This window comes from Salvelinus namaycush, chromosome 8 (genome assembly GCF_016432855.1).
Source record: "Salvelinus namaycush isolate Seneca chromosome 8, SaNama_1.0, whole genome shotgun sequence".
Classification (NCBI taxonomy): Eukaryota; Metazoa; Chordata; class Actinopteri; order Salmoniformes; family Salmonidae; genus Salvelinus; species Salvelinus namaycush.
The window spans coordinates 28226488-28249700 of record NC_052314.1 but is presented as its reverse complement, the minus strand read 5'-3'; the positions used below and the strand labels follow the sequence as shown (position 1 = coordinate 28249700).

The 23213-nt window shown below is 43.0% G+C and overlaps 1 protein-coding gene across 1 annotated transcript in view; it reads left to right on the top strand.

The window, feature by feature from the left end:
• LOC120051867 (circadian locomoter output cycles protein kaput-like) overlaps window positions 1–17885 on the top strand; it is a 64269-nt gene extending 46384 nt beyond the window's left edge. Inside the window, exons 8-23 of the mRNA XM_038998752.1 lie at window positions 47–138; window positions 1749–1838; window positions 2085–2205; window positions 3771–3884; window positions 4034–4152; window positions 4311–4393; window positions 4796–4902; window positions 7109–7256; window positions 7393–7474; window positions 14693–14837; window positions 14945–15039; window positions 15134–15499; window positions 15603–15761; window positions 15986–16404; window positions 16578–16824; window positions 16910–17885. Coding sequence (XP_038854680.1) covers window positions 47–138; window positions 1749–1838; window positions 2085–2205; window positions 3771–3884; window positions 4034–4152; window positions 4311–4393; window positions 4796–4902; window positions 7109–7256; window positions 7393–7474; window positions 14693–14837; window positions 14945–15039; window positions 15134–15499; window positions 15603–15761; window positions 15986–16404; window positions 16578–16824; window positions 16910–17191 — 2669 coding nt within the window. The 3' untranslated portion in view covers window positions 17192–17885. The remainder of the gene's footprint in view (window positions 1–46; window positions 139–1748; window positions 1839–2084; window positions 2206–3770; window positions 3885–4033; window positions 4153–4310; window positions 4394–4795; window positions 4903–7108; window positions 7257–7392; window positions 7475–14692; window positions 14838–14944; window positions 15040–15133; window positions 15500–15602; window positions 15762–15985; window positions 16405–16577; window positions 16825–16909) is intronic.
• Window positions 17886–23213: the final 5328 nt, after the last annotated feature.

Sequence of the window (23213 nt, the reverse complement as noted above, 5' to 3'; positions counted from 1 at the left end):
GGGAATCACTGATGTGAATTACTCAATCTGTGTCTCTCTCTGTCAGAAATCGCTGCGCAGTCGGAGTCGAGCGAGATCCGACAGGACTGGAAACCTCCTTTTCTTAGTAATGAAGAGTTCACACAGCTGATGCTGGAGGTGAGAGTGGCAGTCAACACACTCAAAGTGCAGTAGTTTGCACATCCTTTCACTAAGTAGGATCTATACTGAACAAAAATATAAACGCAACAATTGTAAAGATTGTATTGATTTACAGTTCATATAAGGAAATCAATTAATTGAAATAAATCATTAGGCCCTAATCTATGGATTTCACATGACTGGGAATACAGATATGCATCCCTTAAAAAAGGTAGGGGCGTGGATCAGAAAACCAGTCAGTATCTGGTGTGACCACCATTTTCCTCATGCAGACACATCTCCTTCACATAGAGTTGATCAGGCTGTTGATTGTGGCCTGTGGAATGTTGTCCCACTCCTCTTCAATGGCGGTGCGAAGTTACTGGATATTGGCGGGAACTGGAACACGCTGTCGTACACGTCGATCTAGATCATCCCACACACGCTCAATGGGTGACATATCTGGCGAGAATGCAGGCCATGGAAGAACTGGGACATTTTCAGCTTCCAGGAATTGTGTACAGATCCTTGTGACATGGGGCTGTGCATTATCATGCTGAAACATGAGGTGATGGCGGCAGATGAATGGCACAACAATGGGCCTCCAGAATCTCGTCACGGTATCTCTGTGCATTCAAATTGCCATTGATAAAATGCAATTGTGTTTGTTGTCCCTAGCTTATGCCTGTCCATACCATAACCCCACCTCCACCATGGGGCACTCTGTTCACATTGTTGACATCAGCAAACCACTCGCCCACACGACACCATACACATGGTCTGCGGTTGTGAGGCCGGTTGGATGTACTGCCAAATTCTCTAAAACAACGTTGGAGGCGGCTTATGGTAGAGATATGAACATTAAATTCTCTGGCAACTACTCTGGTGGACATTCCTGCAGTCAGCATGCCAATTGCTCGCTCCCTCAACTTGAAACATCTGTGGAATTGTGTGACAAAACTGTACATTTTTAAAGTGGCCTTTTATTGTTCCCAGTACAAGGTGCACCTGTGTAATGATCATGCTGTTTAATCAGCTACCTTGATATGCCACACCTGTCAGGTGGATGGATTATCTTGGCAAAGGAGATATGCTCACTAACAGGGATGTAAACAAATTTGTGCACCAAATTTGAGAGAAATAAGCTTTTTGTGTGTATGGAACATTTCTAGGATCTTTTATTTCAGCTCATGAAACATGGGACCAACACTACATGTTGCATTTTATATTTTTGTTCAGTGTACAAATAAAGTATGTTAGTCAAAAAGGATGTCAGTAGTAGTAACAACATTCTGAACATGTTTTTGTTCATAGTTTACCGAAGAAGGTTGACAATGAAACGTCTGTGTGAATTTTTTCCCCTGTCTGCTGTGTAAGCAAGAGAAAAAAGTGTGTGAGTTAAAACAGGTCCACTGTATAGGTAAAAAAAAACTAAGGAATATTTGTATAAATGCTTGTATGCAAACCACCCTTCGTTTTTTGGACGTCATTGTTGATTGGTTTAACACACCAAGGACTATTCAAGTTTAAAGTTAACCGCAATGGTACCATTTTTTCTACATAGTTTACTTTGTAATACTCTAAATTGCAAGTAGATGGTGCTTTAACGACTGTTTTGTATCTGCTAGGCGTTAGACGGCTTCTTCCTAGCAATTATGACTGATGGGAACATAATCTATGTCTCAGAGAGTGTTACATCTTTACTGGAACATCTTCCTGTGAGTATTAATTCTGTCCATACACATTACTTAATGCCTATGTAAGGTTGTTGTTATGCATTACTAAAGGTTGACATGCGTGACGACGGTTGACATGCGTGACGACAGTTGATATGCGTGACGACGGTTGACATGCGTGACGACAGTTGATATGCGTGACGACGGTTGACATCCGTGACGACGGTTGACATACATGACCAAGGTTGACATACATGACTTAGGTTGACATCCGTGTGTGTGTTTCAGTCTGACCTGGTGGATCAGAACCTATTGAACTTCCTGCCCCTGGGGGAACATTCAGACGTGTATAAAGCCCTGTCGTCTCACATACTGGAGGGCGAGACGCTAACGCCTGAGTATCTCAAGAGTAAGTACTGGAGCTGTTTTAGTATTTTTTCAGTTTCAAGTTTTAATGTCACATGCACAAGTACAGTTAAATTCCTTTCTAGCAAACTCAAAACCCAACAATGCAATAATCAATAACAATGTAATACTAGAAAAAACACATGAGAAATAAGAAGAAATATGAAGAACACAATAATTAAGTAAGTAAGCATACTATATACAGGGTCAGCTCCAATACCCTATTTACAATGTGTAGGGATACAGGAGTGATGGAGCTAGATACTGTATGTATAGGAGTAAGCAACAGGATATAAGATAAACAGAATAGCTGCAGCTTGTATGTGAGTGGATGTGCGTGTGTGTAGAGTCAGTATAAATGTATGTGCATATCAGTGGCGGTCAGTGCCGTTTATGATGAGGGAGGATGAAGGAGTTCCCACATCTTCAGCACTTATTGGCAGCTTTTCCTTCACTCTGCTGTCTAACTCATCCCAAACCATCTCAATTTTGGTTGAGGTCAGGTGATTGTGGAGGCCAGGTCATCTGATGCAGCACTCCATCACTCTCCTTCTTGATCAAATAACTCTTACACAGCCTGGAGGTTTGTTTTGTGTCATTGTCCTGTCGAAAAACAAATGATAGTCCCACTAAGCACAAACCAGATGGCATATTGTTGCTAAATGCTGTGGTAGCCATGCTGGTTAAGTGTGCCTTGAATTCTAAATAAATCACAGACTGTCACCAGAAAAAGCACCCCCACACCACACCACACCTCCTCCTCCATGCTTCACGGTTGGAACCACACATGCGGAGTTCATCCGTTCACCTACTCTGCGTCTCACAAAGACACAGCAGTTGGAACCTAAAATATAAAATTTGGACTCAGCAGACCAAAGGACATATTTCCACCGGTCTAATGTCCATTGCTCGTGTTTCTTGGCCCATGCAAGTCTCTTCTTTGTATTGGTGTCTTTTAGTAGTAGTTTATTTGCAGCAATTCGACCTGTGAATTAAAGTTTACAACGTAGGTGCATACAGGTCGAGATATTTTTAGGTGACAGACAGTAACACACGGACAGATAGTGACACATTCAATATCGCCTTGCACACTCTTGCTTGCATCTAGCTGATCTAGGGTGTAATTGTTAGTCCAACAGTTGCAAACGAGAGTTTCTATTGGACAAATTGAGGTATGTTTAACTCTTCTCATTCCGCTTGCTGCCATTTAAGAAATGTTTTTCAACTGAATCGGCAGAATGAATACACTCCTGATCACGTGTAAACACAGTTCACTTTAAGAGCAGCCACGTTGTATTCCTTCTCGCATCCATGTGCTCTCCTCCTCTCACCTTTTCTCTTTGTTTGTGGACTTCAATGCACATCAGCTATCTGTTACTTGGCGAAAAAAATCTTTCCAAACCAGATCATAACCGCTACACACAACCTACATCGTTGTCACCATATTAACTAAAGTAAAGTCATAGTCAAGTTTCTTTGGCCACAGCATAAGCAGATCATTTGTTTCAGAGTTAGATGTACCCATGAGTTTATTTGTACTGTTTTATTGTATAATTCATTTGTTTTCAGCTAAAAACCAGTTAGAATTCTGTTGCCACATGCTCAGAGGGACGATTGACCCTAAAGCGCCTCCTGTGTACGAGTACGTCAAGTTCATCGGAAACTTCAAGGCCCTGAATAATGGTGAGTTTTCTTTTATATTGATATATGGGAAAATAGGCTTGGAATGTGTACACAAGTAGCTGCTCTGTATTTAGTTTGTGACCATAAATGCACTTAGTCACTGTTGCCTTTTGGTCTGTCCCAATCTTTATTTTCCCTTTCTCCCAAAGTGCCTAACTCATCTCGAAACGGCTTGGAAGGGGTGATCCAGCGTTCACTCCGGCCCGCTTTTGAGGACCGAGTCTGTTTCATAGCAACTGTGAGATTAGCTAAACCACAGTTTATTAAGGTAAGACACTTATACAGTATATCACAGACTGCATATTTAGGTAGCTAGGTAACCAGGTATGTCAAATGCTGTACTGTAAAGTTTCCCAAGTGACAGCCTTGTAAATTATTTCCTTTGTATAAGAAGTAAACATCTAGTTTTTCTTCACTCACCCACAGGAGATCTGCACTGTGGAAGAACCCAATGAAGAATTCACCTCCAGACACAGCTTAGAATGGAAGTTCCTCTTCTTGGACCACAGGTAATGTGTGCTGTCTATAGCCATGTCTGTGTGTTTACTTGCCTATGTCATGTTAGAGTGAGTTAGCCTCTAGCTGTTTGAAACTAGGCACACAGCAGTCAGAACACAGTCACAGTGAGAGTGTTTGGTTCAGCTCAAATCAAATTAGCTGGCTGCTGTGATCTCTTTGGGCCAGTCAGTCTCAACCCTTTTTGAGCAACAACACTAGAAAGAGTACTTAGTGTTTCACTGCCACTGAAAACCTTTATTATACTATCCTCTGTAGATACCAGGTCCAGAGGGTAGTGCATTGTTTTGTGTGTTTTTGATGTGTTATTATCACTACTTTATAGGGTGATAAACTGTATATTATTGTATTTGAGTGGGTTGTGCTATCATTTAATGGCATTGTTACCTCCCCAGGGCTCCACCCATAATAGGTTACCTGCCGTTTGAGGTTCTGGGCACATCTGGATATGACTACTACCACGTGGATGATCTGGAGTCACTGGCCAAATGCCACGAACACTGTAAGTACATTTCTGTCACATTTGTGTATTTCAAATCAAATTGTATTGGTCACATACACATATTTAGCAGGTGTTGTAGCGAAATGCTTGTGTTCCTAGCTCAAACAGTGCAGTTGTATCTAACAATTCACAACAATACACACAAATCTAAAAGTAAAAAAATGGAATTAAAAAATATATAATTATTAGAATGAGCATTGTCGGAGTGGCATTGACTAAAATACAGTAAAATAGAATACATTATATACATATGAGATTAGTAAAGCAGTATGTAAACATGATTTAAACATTATTAAAGTGACTAGTGTTCCATTATTAAAGTGGGCAGTGATTCCATGTCTGTGTATATAGGGCAGCAGCCTCTAAGGTGCAGGGTTGTGTAACCGAGTGGAAGCCAGCTAGTGATGGTTATTTAACAGTCTGATGGCCTTCAGATAGAAGCTTTTTTTCAGTCTCTTGGTCCCAGTTTTGATGTACCTGTACTGACCTCGCTTTCTTGATGATAGCGGGGTGAACAGGCAGTGGCTCACGTGGTTGTCCTTGATGATCTGTTTGGCCTTCCTGTGACATTGGGTGCTGTAGGTGTCCTGGAGGGCAGGTAGTTTGCCCCCGGTGACACGGTGGGAAGACTGCACCACCCTCTGGAGAGCCCTGCGGTTGCGGGCGATGCAGTTGCCGTACCAGGCGGTGATATAGCACGACATATCTGTTAAAATGTGAATTCCTTCAGCATCCTGAGGTTGAAGAAGCGCTGTTGCGCCTTCTTCACCACAATGTATATGTGAGTGGACCATTGCAGATCGTCAGTGATGTGTACGCCGAGGAACTTGAAGCTTTCCACCATCTCCAATGCGGTCCCGTCGATGTGGATAGGGGCGTGTTCCCTCTGCTGTTTCCTGAAGTCCACGATCAGCTCCTTTGTTTTGTTGACGTTGAGTGAGAGGTTATTTTCCTGGCACCACACTCCCAGGTCCCTCACCTCCATGTAGGCTGTCTCGTCATTGTTGGTAATCAGGCCTACTACTGTTGTGTCATCTGCAAACTTGATGATTGAGTTGGAGGCGTGCGTGGCCATGCAATCATGGGTGAACGGAGAGTACAGGAGGGGGCTGAGCACGCCCCCTTATGGGGCCCCTGTGTTGAGGATCAGCAAAGTGGAGATGTTGTTTCCTACCTTCACCACCTGGGGGTGGCCTGTCAGGAAGTCCAGGACCCAGTTGCACAGGGTGGGTTCAGAGCCAGGGCCTGAGCTTAAGGATGAGCTTGGAGGGTACTATGGTGTTGAATGCTGAGCTATTGTCAATGAACAGCATTCTTACATAGGTATTCCTCTTGTCCAGATGGGATAGGACGGTGTGCAGTGTGATGGCGATTGCATCGTCTGTGGATCTATTGGGGCAGTAAGCAAATTGAAGTGGGTCTAGGGTGTAAGGTAGAGGTGCTATGATCCTTGACTAGTCTCTCAAAGCACTTCATGATGACAGAAGTGAGTTCTACGGGGCAATAGTAATTTAGTTCGGTTACCTTTGCTCTCTTGGGTACAGGAACAATGGTGGACATCTTGAAGCAATTGGGGACAGCAGACTGGGATAGGGAGAGATTGAATATGTCCGTAACACTCCATCCAGCTGGTCTGCACATGTTCTGAGGACATGGCTAGGGATGCCGTCTGGGCCGGCAGCCTTGCGAGGGTTATGACGCTTAAATGACTTGCTCACATTGGCCACGGAGAAGGAGAGCCCACAGTCCTTGGTAGCGAGCCGCGTCGGTGGCACTGTGTTATCTTCAAAGTGGGCGAACGTGTTTAGCTTGTCCGGAAGCAAGACATCGGTGTCCGCGACGTGGCTGGTTTTCCTTTTGTAATCCGTGATTGTCTGTAGACCCTGCCACATACGTCTCGTGTCTGAGCCGTTGAATTGCGACTCCACTTTGTCTCTGTACTGACGTTTTGCCTGTTTGATTGCCTTATGGAAGGAATAACTACACTGTTTGTTTATATTCTGCCATATTCCCAGTCGCCTTGCCATGGTTAAATGCGGTGGTTCGCGCTTTCAGTTTTGCGCGAATGCTGCCATCTATCCACGGTTTCTGGTTAGGGTAGGTTTTAATAGTCACAGTGGGTACACATTTTATGAGTGTGTTTGTGTTTTCCTGTCCCATGTCCACATCTGTGACATCAGTTCACTCCTCTCTCTCTCTTCTGCAGTAATGCAGTATGGGAAGGGGAAGTCGTGCTACTACAGGTTCCTGACCAAGGGTCAGCAGTGGATCTGGCTCCAGACTCATTACTACATCACCTACCACCAGTGGAACTCAAGGCCCGAGTTCATCGTCTGCACGCACACTGTCGTCAGGTATAAATCGGCCAATCACTAATAATGATATTCGTATGTATATTTCACAAGAAGTATGGTCTGTCATACTATGGATAACCAGTAGTATTGCATTGTGTTATGATGTTCATAACCCTCTGTCTCTGTTGTGTTGCAGCTATGCTGAGGTAAGGGCTGAACAGCGCAGGGAGCTGGGGATTGTTGAGTCGCCGCCGCCAGAAATCTTTGCGGTAGATAAGGTGAGACATTTATGAGACTGACATGAGAGCTCGTCTCGCCGACTCCTGAGCATGAGAAATCAGAAATCAGTTTAGGGGATAAAGACGGGGCTGAGTTTGGTTAATGATGAGGGTGTTTTCCAAAAGCACATGGAGAAGCCAGCCAAGTAGAAAATAGCCAACCAGGCTCCCCCGGGCTGGGATGGGGATGTTACAAGCTCTAGTTTGGTGGCCTCTGGTACATTTTAATGCTAGACTGTTTTTTCAACCAGCAACTATCAAGAAATAAGACTGATTAAAAAAATGTATGTATATATATATATATACCATTTTTTTTATATATATATATTTTTTTAAATATATATTTATATACATTTTTTATATATATAAATTTTTTATATATATATTTTTAAATATATATATATATATATGCAGTTGTGAGGGTATTAGGGGCCAAGCCAAATTCCTTCAGCATCCTGAGGTGTGTGTGTGTGTGTGTGTGTGTATACATACATACAGTCGTGGCCAAAAGTTTTGAGAATGACACAAATATGAATTTTAACAAAGTTTGCTGCCTCAGTGTCTTTAGATATTTTTGTCAGATCTTACTATGGAATACTGAAGTATAATTACAAGCATTTCATTAGTGTCAAAGGCTTTTATTGACAATTACATGAAGTTGATGCAAAGAGTCAATATTTGCAGTGTTGACCCTTCTTTTTCAAGACCTCTGCAATCCACCCTAGCATGCTGTCAATTAACTTCTGGGCCACATCCTGACTGATGGCAGCCCATTCTTGCATAATCAATGCTTGGAGTTTGTCAGAATTTGTGGGGTTTTGTTTGTCCACCCGCCTCTTGAGGATTGACCACAAGTTCTCAATGGGATTAAGGTCTGGGGAGTTTCATGCTGGAAAAGGCATTGTTCGTCACCAAACTGTTCCTGGATGGTTGGGAGAAGTTGCTCTCGGAGGATGTGTTGGTACCATTCTTTATTCATGGCTGTGTTCTTAGGCAAAATTGTGAGTGAGCCCACTCCCTTGGCTGAGAAGCAACCCCACACATGACTGGTCTCAGGATGCTTTACTGTTGGCATGACACAGGACTGATGGTAGCGCTCACCTTGTCTTCTCCGGACAAGCTTTTTTCCGGATGCCCCAAACAATCGGAAAGGGGATTCATCAGAGAAAATGTCTTTACCCCAGTCCTCAGCAGTCCAATCCCTGTACCTTTTGCAGAATATCAGTCTGTCCCTGATGTTTTTCCTGGAGAGAAGTGGCTTCTTTGCTGCCCTTCTTGACACCAGGCCATCCTCCAAAAGTCTTCGCCTCACTGTGCGTGCAGATGCACTCACACCTGCCTGCTGCCATTCCTGAGCAAGCTCTGTACTGGTGGTGCCCCAATCCCGCAGCTGAATAAACTTTAGGAGACGTCCTGGCGTTTGCAGGACTTTCTTGGGCGCGCTGAAGCCTTCTTCACAACAATTGAACCGCTCTCCTTGAAGTTCTTGATGATCTGATAAATGGTTGATTTCGGTGCAATCTTACTGGCAGCAATATCCTTGCCTGTGAAGCCCTTTTTGTGCAAAGCAATGATGACGACACGTGTTTCCTTGCAGGTAACCATGTTTGACAGAGGAAGAACAATGATTCCAAGCACCACCCTCCTTTTGAAGCTTCCAGTCTGTTATTCAAATTTAATCAGCATGACAGAGTGATCTCCAGCCTTGGCCTCGTCAACACTCACACCTGTGTTAACGAGAGAATCACTGACATGATGTCAGCTGGTCCTTTTGTGGCAGGGCTGAAATGCAGTGGAAATGTTTTTGGGGGATTCAGTTCATTTGCATGGCGAAGAGGGACTTTGCAATTAATTGCAATTCATTTGATCACTCTTCATAACATTCTGGAGTATATGCAAATTGCCATCATACAAACTGAGGCAGCAGACTTTGTGAAAATTAATATGTGTCATTCTCAAAACTTTTGGCCACGACTGTACATACATACATACATACATACATACATACATACATACATACATACATACATACATACATACATACAGTTGAAGTCGGAAGTTTACATACACTTAGGTTGGAGTCATTAAAACTCGTTTTTCAACCACTCCACAAATATCTTGTTAACAAACTATAGTTTTGGCAAGTCGGTTACAGACAGATTATTTCGCTTATAGTTCACTGTATCACAATTTCAGTGGGTCAGAAGTTTACATACACTAAGTTGTGCCTTTAAACAGCTTGGAAAATTCCAGAAAATTGTCATGGCTTTAGAAACTTCTTATAGACTAATTGACATAATTTGAGTCAATTGGAGGTGTACCTGTGGATGTATTTCAAGGCCTACCTTCAAACTCAGTGCCTCTTTGTTTGACATTATGGAAAAATCTAAAGAAAAAAATAATAATTGTAGACCTCCAGAAGTCTGGTTCATCCTTGGGAGCAATTTCCAAATGCCTGAAGGTACCACGTTCATCTGTACAAACAATGATACGCAAGTATAAACACCATGGGACCACGCAGCCGTCATACCGCTCAGGAAGGAGACGAGTTCTGTCTCCTAGAGATGAAGGTACTTTGGTGCGAAAAGTGCAAATCAATCCCAGAACAACAGCAAAGGACCTTGTGAAGATGCTGGAGGAAACAGGTACCAAAGTATCTATATCCACCATAAAACGAGTCCTATTTCGTCATAACCTGAAAGCCGCTCAGCAAGGAAGAAGCCACTGCTCCAAAACCGATATAAAAAAAGCCAGACTACGGATTGCAACTGCACATGGGGACAAAGATTGTACTTTTTGGAGAAATGTCCTCTAGTCTGATGAAACAAAAATAGAACTGTTTGGCCATAATGACCATCGCTATGTTTGGAGGAAAAAGGGGGAGGCTTGCAAGCCGAAGAACACCATCCCAACCGTGAAGAACGGGGGTGGCAGCATTATGTTGCGGTGGTGATTTGCTGCAAGAGAGACTGGTGTACTTCACAAAATAGATGGCATCATGAGGGAGGAAAATTATGTGGATATTTTGAAGCAACATCTCAAGACATCAGTCAAGAAGTTAATGCTTGGTCGCAAATGGGTCTTCCAAATGGACAATGACCCCAAGCATACTTCCAAAGTTGTGGCAAAATGGCTTAACCTCTCTTGGGTATGTGGGACGTTAGCGTCCCACCTCTTCAACAGCCAGTGAAACTGCTGGGCGCCAAATTCAAATACAGAAATACTCATTATAAAAATTCAGAAAACAAAACATATTTTACATAGGTTTAAAGATGAACGTCTTGTGAATCCAACCACGGTGTCAGATTTTAAAAAATGCTTTAAGGCGAAAGCATACCTTACGATTATTTGAGAACATAGCTCACTACACAATTCATTACAAACAGTAACCAGCCAAGTAGAACAGAGTCAGAGTCAGGAATAGAGATAAAATGAATCCCTTACCTTTGATGATATTCATATGGTTGCACTCAGCAGACATTAATTTACTCAAGAAATGTTTATTTTGTTCGATAAAGTCTCTTTATATACAAAAACCTCCGTTTTGTTTGTGCGTTTTCTTCAGTAATCCACAGGCTCAAACGCAGTTAAAACAGGAAGACAAAAAAATCCAAATTGTATCCATAAAGTTCATAGAAACATGTCAAACGATGGTTATATTCAATCCTCAGGTTGTTTTTAGCCTAAATAATCGATAATATTTCAACCGGACAATGACGTCGTCAATTTAAATGGTAAACAATAATTGCTCTCTCTCTGTCAAGCGCATGAAAAAGCTCTGCGACACTTTAGCGTCCAGTCATTCCGAATGCTCTTATTCCCTCATTTTTCAGAATACAAGCCTGAAACTATTTCTAAAGACTGTTGACATCTAGTGGAAGGCATAGCAACTGCAGTTTGAGTCCTAAGTCAATGGATACTGTAATGGCATTGAATAGAAAACTAAAAAAACAACAAAACAAAAAAACTTCCTGAATGGATTTTTCTCAGGTTTTTGCCTGCCAAATCAGTTCTGTTATACTCACAGACACTATTTTAACAGTTTGGGAAACTTTAGAGTGTTTTCTATCCACATCTACCAGTTATATGCATATCATATCTTCTGGGCCCGAGAAGCAGGCAGTTTAAATTGGGCATGCATTTCATCCAAAATTCCGAATGATTCCTACCCTAGTGAAGTTAAGGACAACAAAGTCAAGGTATTGGAGTGGCCATCACAAAGCCCTGACCTCAATACTATAGAACATTTTTGGGCAGAACTGAAAAAGCTTGTGCGAGCAAGGAGGCCTACAAACCTGACTCAGTTACACCAGCTCTGTCAGGAGGAATGGGCCAAATTTCTTATTGTGGGAAGCTTGTGAAAGACTACCTGAAACTTTTGACCCAAGTTAAACAATTTAAAGGTAATGCTGCCAAATACTAATTGAGTGTATGTAAACGTCTGACCCACTGGGAATGTGATGAAAGAAATGAAAGCTGAAATAAATAATTCTCTCTGCTATTATTCTGACATTTCACATTCTTAAAATAAAGTGGTGATCCTAACTGACCTAAGACATGGAATTTATACTAGGATGAAATGTCAGGAATTTTGAAAAACTGAGTTTAAATGTATTTGGCTAAGGTGTATGTAAACTTCCGACTTCAACTGTACACACACACACACACACACACACACACACACACACACACACACACACACACACACACACACACACACACACACACACACACACACACACACACACACACACACAGTACCAATCAAAAGTTTGGACACACCTACTCATTTCATTCAAGTATTTTTTAATTTTTTAAAACTATTTTCTACATTGTGGAATAATGGTGAAGACATATAAACTCTGAAATAACACATATGGAATCATGCAATAACCAAAAAAGTATACAAATCTAAATATATTTTATTAACTCAGCAAAAAAAGAAACGTCCCTTTTTCAGGACTCTGTCTTTCAAAGATAATTAGTAAAAATACAAATAACTTCACAGATCTTCATTGTAAATGGTTTAAACACTGTTTCCCATGCTTGTTCAATGAACCATAAACAATTAATGAACATGCACCTGTGGAACGGTTGTTAAGACACTAACAGCTTACAGACGATAGGCAATTAAGGTCACAGTTATGAAAACTGAGGACACTAAAAGAGGCCTTTCTACTGACTCTGAAAAACACCAAAAGAAAGATGCCCAGGGTCCCTGCTCATCTTCGTGAACGTGCCTTAGGCATGCTGCAAGGAGGCATGAGGACTGCAGATGTGGCCAGGGCAATACATTGCAATGTCCGTACTGTGAGACGCCTAAGACAGCACTAAAGGGAGACAGGACGGACAGCTGATCGTCCTCGCAGTGGCAGACCACGTGTAACAACACCTGCACAGGATCGGTACATCCGAACATCACACCTGCGGGACAGTTACAGGATGGCAACAATAACTGCCTGAGTAACACCAGGAACGCACAATCTCTCCATCAGTGCTCAGACTGTCCGCAATAGGCTGAGAGAGGCTGGACTGAGGGCTTGTAGGCCTGTTGTAAGGCAGGTCCTCACCAGACATCACCGGCAACAACGTCGCCTATGGGCACAAATCCACCGTCGCTTGACCAGACAGGACTGGCAAAAAGTGCTCTTCACTGACGAGTCGCGGTTTTGTCTCACCAGGGGTGATGGTCGAATTCGCGTTTATCGTCGAAGGAATGAGTGTTACACCGAGGCCTGTACTCTGGAGCAGGATCTATTTGGAGGTGGAGGGTCCATCATGGTCTGGGGCGGTATGTCACAGCATCATCGGACTGAGCTTGTTGTCATTGCAGGCAATCTCAACGCTATGCGTTACAGGGAAGACATCCTCCTCTGTCATGTGGTACCCTTCCTGCAGGCTCATCCTGACATGACCCTCTAGCATGACAATGCCACCAGCCATACTGCTCGTTCTGTGCGGGATTTCCTGCAAGACAGGAATGTCAGTGTTCTGCCATGGCCAGCGAAGAGCCCGGATCTCAATCCCATTGATTATGTCTGGGACCTGTTGGATCGGAGGGTGAGGGCCATTCCCCCCAGAAATGTCCGGGAACTTGCAGGTGCCTTGGTGGAAGAGTGGGGTAACATCTCACAGCAAGAACTGGCAAATCTGGTGCAGTCCGTGAGGAGGAGATGCACTGCAGTACTTAATGCAGCTGGTGGCCACACCAGATACCGACTGTTACTTTTGATTTTGCCCCCCCTTTGTTCAGGGACACATGCTATTGATGATGTTGTTGCTGTTTTTGTTGTGAAAATATGGACAGGGCCATGTTCTGCGAAGTTGGCCAAAAATCGAGTGTCCCAAAAGTAATTTATACTGGCCCGGACATGGTTTGGTTCTTAAATGCATTGGCCTAAAGGTTGCCATGCGTTCTCTCTATATTCAGCTGTTAATTGCCTATATTTGGTATTATGATATGTATTAAAAAGCTGTGTCATATAATTTAGCAATGCAAGTCATTACTCTATTCTTTAGAATTGCATTGCATTCATTTGTTTCTAAACTATGTCATTTTGAGAAGATTTGAAAATAGGACGCTATCCCTTTAAGACAAACGTTCCAAAAGAGAGATCAAAATGGCTACAGTAGGCTAGCAAGATGAATGCTAGTGTCTTTTTGTAGCTTTATTTTTGCATACTGTCAACGCTAGCCAGCATATTGCTAGAATGTTCACTATTGAAGGTTTACTTTTGTAAATCACTTTCCCTAAAATAAATAAGCTCAGCGAGTAGATTGATTGGCACTTAATTTTGCTCTGGACAGCTCGAGTGTGCTGTGTGAAGGCATCAACTCCTACTGCTGGAGAGGTTGTGACCAATGATTTATATATTCACTAGATGACTATTAGGGGGCGCTGTGTTGAATCCAGCGTGCCTCCATCTTGGCACTCCCCCACTGTTGTAGCTATGGAAATGCATGTATTCATGTCTACATTCGTTTTTGCCAAATGTATTATTTATTACAGACACCGTAATGCATACTTTTAAATTATATTATGTGAGCTAAACGTGCAAATGGAAAAACTATATAAAAACATTTTGTTTTCACCTATCGAACTGTGTTAGATCAGTGATTACCCCATGAGAGGAAGGATGTATTTCCAAAGTCTCCTAACAAGGTTTGGGAGTTGTAGTAGTGAGTCTGACTGTTCTCTCTCTGCTCTCTCCATCTCAGGACTCTGGTTCTGAGTCTCAACACCAGCTCAACACCTCCAGCCTGAAGGAGGCCCTGGAGCGATTTGACCGCAGCCGCACGCCCTCCACCTCCTCACGCAGCTCCCGCAAGTCCTCGTCCCACACCGCCGTCTCCAATCCAGCCTGTAAGCACTGACCACATGACATCACTACATCCATCTTGTCTATGGTCACATCCTTTCTGAGAGCTACTTTGATCCTAAGAGTAAGTTGTTTGTTTTTTCCTCCTCAGCACCTAAGCTAAAGACAGACAGGGGTACACCAGGATGCCAGTCCGTCTCTGCTATTGAGATGACATCACAGCGAAGGTCGTCCGTCAGCAGTCAGGTCAGTGTGGACTTTCTTCAGCTTGCAGTCACCGCATCTCTATTTTTGATAGTAATCTGGTTCATAATGTAGTTCCTGTGTTTGTCTCCAACAGCAATCAATGAGCTCCCAGCACACCCAGAATACAGGGCAGAACATGGCCCCGTCCATTGTTTTACAACAACAACAACATCATCAACAGCAACAGCAGAGGCAGCAGCAACCACAACCACAACGGCAACAGCAGCAACCACCACCACAACAGCAGCAACCACCACCACAACAGCAGCAACCACAACAGCAGCAACCACCACCACAACAGCAGCAACCACAACAGCAGCAACCACCACCACAACAGCAGCAACCACAACAGCAGCAACCACCACCACAACAGCAGCAACCACCACAACAGCAGCAACCACCACCACAAGAGCAGCAACCGCCACAACAGCAGCAGCTGCAGATCCAGCCTAGTGTCCAGGTGAGAGATCTCCGGCAGGACTGTAATTTGACAGTGTCAGTGACAGAAATGTTCAATTATAATGAGCCATCCACAAACGTCCCTTATTTTTCATCTTTGCTAGCCCATGGTACAGTTCTCCACCCAGCTGGATGCCATGCAGCACCTGAAGGATCAGCTGGAGCAGAGGACCAGGAGGATTGAGGCCAACATCCAGAGGCAGCAGCAAGAGCTCAGGCAGATCCAGGAGGAGCTCCAGAAGGTGCAGGGCCAGGGCCTACAGGTTAGCACTGCCCCCTGCTGTATGTCTCGGGAACAGCACTATAAGGGGCCCATATACTAACCATGGCCCTCTTATGTAGAGCTGGGAAAGGGTTTACTGACTGAATGTTTGAGTACTTGAACCAAAATGTCTGCTTACATTTGTGTGGATGCATGCATGTGTCATTATGCCTGTATTTTTCTATGTAAGAAGAGTCTTACTATGTGGTATTTTCTCTGGTGCAGATGTTCCTCCAACAGGGTGCAGGTGGGCTGAGCCTGAGCTCTGTGCAGCTGGCCCAGGGGACCACCATGCAGCCAGGTGGCGCTCTCAACATGCAGGGTCAGGTGGTGTCTGCAGGCAACCTGCAGGGCAGTACTCAGCAGCAGCATACGGTTCAACGGCAACCTCAGCAGCAGGCCCAGCCTCAACAACAGACCCTGCTACAAGACACCAGCTCTGTCCTCTCACCATCTTCTGTGAGGTCGACTCACTCTCTGCCGACCCAGCAGAGTGCCCTGCCGGCCTCCCTCTACAACACCATGATGATCTCTCAGCCCAACCAGGCCAATGTGGTCCAGATAGCCAACAGCCTGGCCCAGAACAGCAGCAACAACACTGCTACTGTGGCAACCTTTGCCCAGGACCGCTCGGGACAGATCAGGTACATGATGCCATCAACAGGGTTTGTTCTCCTCTCACTCAGCATGCTCCTCACTCAGCAGCTGATTGTTGCTGAGAACTATAATGATTATCCAAGGGATTTGCATACATTTTTTTGTGTGTGGTTCTTATGTTGCTCATTTATTGCCACCCTCTCTCCCTCATCTCTCTCAGGTTCCCAGCTGGCTCTCAGTTGCTGACTAAGCTGGTGACTGGTCCGATGGCGTGTGGAGCGGTCATGGTCCCTACGACCATGTTCATGGGCCAGGTGGTGACAGCGTTCGCTCCTCAGCAGGGCCAGACTCAGACAATCAGCATCGCCCAGCAGCAGCCTCAGCAGCAGGAGCAGCAGACGCAGGCGCAGTCTCAGGCCTTAGCCACACAGCATGGACAGGCCCAGCAACAAGCCCAGTTCCTCCAGGTGAGGTGACCAATAGAGAGCACTGTCTGTAGAGGTAGATCAAGTACTTTTCCCTCCCACCCACCTCTCTGTTCTCCCTCTCTAGGGCCCTCGGCTGCTCCATGGAAACCAGTCCACTCAGTTGATCCTGCAGGCGGCGTTCCCACTGCAGCATCAAGGCGCTTTCGCCACCACGCAACTGCAGCAGCAGCAGCAACAACAACAACAGCTACAACAGCAACATCAGCAGCAGCAGCAACAGCTCCAGCAGCAGCAACAACAACAGCAACAGCAACTCCAACAACAGCAGCAGCAGCAACAGGAGCAGCAGCTGGCCTCTCACAGGGCAGGTAGCATGTCAGGCCGCTCCAGCACACAGCCCCAGTAACCTGGCAACAGCCAATTAGACATGTGGACTAAACCAAGACAAGGTCTGTGTGTTTGTCTGAGGGGGGTGAAGAGGTATAGTGGATGGATGGATCAATAGAACTTGGGAATGATTGGCGCTTCAGAGAGAAAACAATGCTGTGCTGACAGTGAGCACAGGGTCGCTCTGCCTCACGGCCATGCTCAGAACTCTTACCTCACAGAGACCTCCACTCTGTCCAGGTCCCCTCACCACGGTGACAGGAGGAGGAAACCCTGGTCCCACCAGTGTTTGTCCCCTCCCCTGTCCTCGTCTTGTGTGTTCAGTGTGTGCTCCGGTCACCCTCACAGGATTCATTTATGCAGGATGATCCAGTCGACACACTGGAGCTTCAAACCAGGCTTCAAAGAAGTACTACGGAACAGAGAGCAGACAGATTCCTCGTGTGTATTGTTTTTCCTCCTATTTTTGTTTTTCATGTGAAAGTAATTATGGGTCAGAAAATATTTTTAAGAATGTCATGTGGATTGTACTTTTATTGTACAGAACACATGTAAAATAATATGTAAATATATGGACAAAAAGATAACTAATATTTTATATGATGCATGAAATGAAAAGCGTAGTCTGTTATTTGTAGCTTTGAATATATATATTTTTATCTAGTACTCTATGAAAGAAAGAACCTAACACGCTTAATGGCAGATCTTTTCACAGACTTCCTTCTTCTCAGGGGGGGGGGGGGGGGGTCTGCTTAGCGGACACCGCTGATGCTGCTGGTCATGTCACAGTTTGTTTCATCCTCTTCCTCACTTTCAATGTCTTGGTAAAGGAAAGAAAATGTTTTAAAGTTACAATATTTTTTTAGAATATACATTGTGGTCCAAAGCAACATGTTGAGGACTCTAAATAGAAACCATCTTAGTCAAAACAATATTTTAAATAGTTAATAAAGCAAAGACCCAAAGTTGACCAAATAGACTTTAAATGCATCCTATGGAAACCCTATGAGTTAATTCTTTACTCGGCCATAATGCCTCATGCCAAAAGCTATCCATAAGCATTTTTTTGTTTATTCAAACCTGTGGCATTATGACTGTTTTAAGGAGTGGTCACATAACGCTCATAGTGATGCATGAGTAGTACCTCTAGATACAGGCTATACTAGGGCCAAGTCATAATGCTTTACAATACTGTAGTTATTTTAGCCCCGAAGGCTTAATGTGTAGAAAATATATGTTTTCTCAAAGAAAAAGTAGCTATTCAATGACGTTTTAAATGGTCAAAAACACTACCTTAAACTAAGAAATGCAATATACGCTAGTGATATTTCCGCACAATATCACATATTAGTAGCTCTGTTAGAAATTGTATGAATACTGAATCATTTTAGTGTCTGTTCTATGAATGAAATGCATCCCCTTATGTCCATACTTTCTCCTGTCACTTACAACCAACAACTACAGCATGTTTATGACCTTGATCTCCAATTAAGCTTTTTATGGGTCAGAACAAACAAATGATTGATATTTGTTCTCTTTAGAGGTGAAATGTAATGAAGGTGGATCTCATCAAACAGGTGTTAGGACAGAATGCCACCAGCAATTGTTGTGATCCGAGTTCATCTTCATGTGTTTGTGAAGTAAGCTTGTGTTTGTCTGAAGCCAGTGACGTAGAGACGTTAAACTGACGCAGAGACGTTAAACTGCTAATCTGACCTACTGGGGTCATTCATTAAAGTAAACGTATAGCACTTATTGAAACTCTGGCTACTGACGACTCTAACATTAAGAACCCCCTACAGACAGTACTCTTCACTTCTTCTCAGTTGTTCGAATGGGAGAAGACAAACTACACTACTGGAAATGTTTCCTAAGGTGTAGACTAGGCCCAGTCCAGACAAGAACAGAGAAAATGCTGAGGCTATTTGATCCTAGAACGCAAATGACCTCTGAAACAAGTGAAACTGGTGTTAGTTGGACCTGCCAAAAGAATGGATTGAAACAATTATCATACGGTTAACAGATGTTGTCTGTTTGAAGTTTTTCTTCTCCTGCTGCTCGGCTCCTCCTGTCAGAAAGTACGTAACTGTGTTGTAATGTTATAAGGTGATGGTTATATTGTCGTGCCATGGCAAATTTAAAACGACTGTTGTTGAGTGGTGTCCTATGGACTGGTTGCACTGTATGTTGCCATATTAACTTCCATAGTGGATTTCCAGGTTTCTATGGTGAATGTTGTCGAGTGAGGTTCTTGGGGATTGAGCCTCTGGTTTTCCCAGTTGCTCGTTTGTTGTCAGGGGCTTCTGCAGAATGGCACTTTAGTAGTAGTCGTCATGAATCTTCACTTACAGTAGAATGGTCAGGGACCAGGTCAGCTAATTTCATCTCTATAAAAAAAATATATATACTGAACAAAAATATAAACGCAACATAAATCTTCTTCGGGATCGGTGTCCCTTCCACGGGACAGTTGAGATAACGTAGGCTAATGTGATTAGCATGAGGTTGTAAGTAACAAGAACATTTCCCAGGACATAGACATATCTTATATTGGCAGAAAGCTTAAATTCTTCTTAATCTAACTGCACTGTCCAATTTACAGTAGCTATTACAGTGAAATAATACCATGCTATATGTTTGAGGAGAGTGCACAATTTTGAACATGAAAAGTTATTAATAAACAAATTAGGCACATTTGGGCAGTCTTGATACAAACGTTTCAACAGCAATGCAATGGTTCATTGGATCAGTCTAAAACTTTGCACATACACTGATGTCATCTAGTTGCCAAAATCTAAATTGCACCTGTGCTGGAATAATACATGATGGCTTTTCTCTTGCATTTCAAAGATGATGGTACAAAAAAATACAAAAGAACGGTTGTTTTATTTCTTTGTATTATCTTTTACCAGATCTATTGTGTTATATTCTACTACATTCCTTTCACATTTCCATAAACTTCAAAGTGTTTCATTTCAAATGGTACCAAGAATATGCATATCCTTGCTTCAGGGCCTGAACTACAGGCAGTTAGATTTGGGTATGTCATTTTAGGTGAAAATTTAAATAAAGGGGGCTATTCCTTAAAGTGTTGGTCCCATGTTTCATGAGCTGAAATAAAAGATCCCATAAATGTTCTATACGCACAAAAGTTTATCTCTCAAATGTTGTGCACAAATTTATTTACATCCCTGTTAGTGAGCATTTCTTCTCAGCCAAGATAGTCCATCCACCTTACATGTGACATATCAAGAAGCTGATTAAATAGCATGATCATTACACAGGTACAATAAAAGGCCACTCTAAAATATGTATTTTTTTCACACAACACAATGCCACAGATGTCTCAAGTTTTGAAGGAGTGTGCAATTGGCATGCTGACTGCAGGAATGTCCACCAGAGCTGTTTCCAGAGAATTGAATGTTAATTTCTCTACCATAAGCCGCCTCCAATGTTGTTTTAGAGAGTTTGGCAGTACATCCAACCGGCCTCACAACCGCAGATTACGCCAGCCCAGGACCTCCACATCCGACTTCTTCATCTGCGGGATCATCTGAGACCAGCCACCCAGACAGCTGATGAAACTGTGGGTTTGCACAACCAAATAAATTCTGCACAAACTGTCAGAAACCTTTTCAGGGAAGCTCATCTGCACGCTCGTCATCCTTACCAGGGTCTTGACCTGACTGCAGTTCGGCGTCGTAACTGACTTCAGTGGGCAAATGCTTACTTTCGATGGCTACTGGCGAGCGGTTTGCTGACGTCAGTGTTGTGAACAGTGACCCATGGTGGCGGTGGGGTTATGGTTATGGGCAGGCATAAGCTACGGACAATGAACACGATTGCATTTTATCGATGGCAATTGAAATGCACAGAGATACTGTGATGTGATCCTGAGGCCCATTGACGTGCCATTCATACGCCGCCATAATCTCATGTTTCAGCATGATAATACATAGCCCCATGACGCAAGGACCTGTACACAATTCCTGGAAGCTGAAAATGTCTCGGGTTCTTCCATGGCCTCCATACTCACCAGACATGTCACCCATTGAGCATTTTTGGGAGGCTCTGGATCGCCGGGTACGACATGTTCCAGTTCCCGCCAATATCCAGCAACTTCACACAGCCTTTGAAGAGAAATGGGGCAATATTCCACAGGCCACAATCAACAGCCTGATCAACTCTATGTGAAGGAGATGTGTCGGGCTGCATGAGGCAAATGGTGTTCACACCAGATACTGACTGGTTTTCTGATCCATGCCCTTACCTTTTCTTTTTAAGGTATCTGTGACCAACAGATGCATATCTGTATTCCCAGTCATGTGAAATCCATAGATTAGGGCCTAATGAATTCATTTCAATTGACTGATTTCCTTGAATGAACTGTAACTCAGTAAAATATGTGAAATTGTTGCATGTTGCATTTATATTTTTGTTCAGTGTAGAATAATTAATATTCTTGATCGTTTGCTATCTTTTAGTTGAGAAGGATTGTGTGAAACCTGCATTAGGTTTCACTTTTTTTATTGGTGGAAGTTGACAACATATTTTCTAGCAAACCTCTCTGGTATCACATTATAACGTTGTAAAATGTCTGGGCCTTCTAGGGGTCATTTCCTGCTCTGGTCTCGCACAAGGCTGGCTGGTGTAATCCATGTTCATGTTGCAGTACCTCATGGCAAAACTGTCCCAGGCCCTTCTGTTCACAAGTACAATAAATCACACAAAGCCTGCTAGTCTCTGCTTGTTAAAATTCACGCTTAGTGTGAATGGTGGTCCCTGTTGCTAGGCTATTGGTGGTGCATTGCCCTGTACAGTACAACAAGGCTGGTACTTCTTATAACCTCAAAGTTATTGTATTGCCAGTAATGCATATTGACACAGATTATTCAACAAGTTGTATAGAAACGGTATATGTGGCTCTTACTTAATAGTTGGTTGGTCACTGATTTTATGCTATTTTTTTATTAACACAAATTAAACGTGCGCCATCTATAGCGTGAAAAACTTTTTCAGCTACCATCAGTGGGTCAGGCAGTGCAATACTTGAATGAATGTAATTTAATATTGAACACCAACATAGCTGTGTAAAAACTGGTATGCATAAAGAAATTAATAACCAAGTGTTTTAACAGAACACACACCTCAGATTTTAAGATTATTTTTCTATGGCCAAGCTAGACCTCAAAAGATAGCTATAGTAGATATTGTCATACACTGTAATATACTGCAATCATGGTGTAGAAAGGGAAAGCAAAATAGAAAATAAATATACCTAATGACTTACCTCAAATGAGAAAGGAATTAAACAAACTGTGACATGCGTAAGAACTATTGATCTAATTTCCCCAAAACAGGATCCGCTACTTTGAGCTCCTTGATAAGGACTCATGAGCTCATGGTTATGTAAAGGTGTATTGAAATGTTGAAAGGAATCCTTATTTAATAGCATATACTGTATGTCCCCCCCCCCCCCCCCCATGTTATTGGTTTCAATTGCCAAATAAATCTTATGAATTCTCTCAATGTGATTTGAGAGGAATGCTATATTAATATATTGGATCATCTCTAGGATGACCACATATTGATGTTCCTTTTTCACATGTTTACCAGAAGTATCAAAGTAGGGATCTCCTATGTTGTATCTCAAAAGGCTACAACAAGGTAATTCAACCCAGACTATATGCTAGATGTGGGGTGGGGGAAAGATGTTTTTAATGCCCAATGTAGAGGGTGGTGAATCATGTTTAATGTTCTGTAGTTCTGATGTACACACTAGAAGTTCTGAATGTTTATCAGTGTTCTATCATTTAATCTTTGTATTGGTGGCGTTCTTTGCAGAACACTTGTTTGGCTCATGAAATTAATCTGTTCAGTACAATTTCCAAAAAACACCTGGAACTGGAAAATGGTTTATCTTGGCACTATTGCACACACAACTGAGTCATAACCTAGGGCTGTGTTCCACTTTTTACATCAGTTCTTGACCCATAATTACATTTAACCATAGATTTAGAACAAGTAGAATGGGCAGTTTG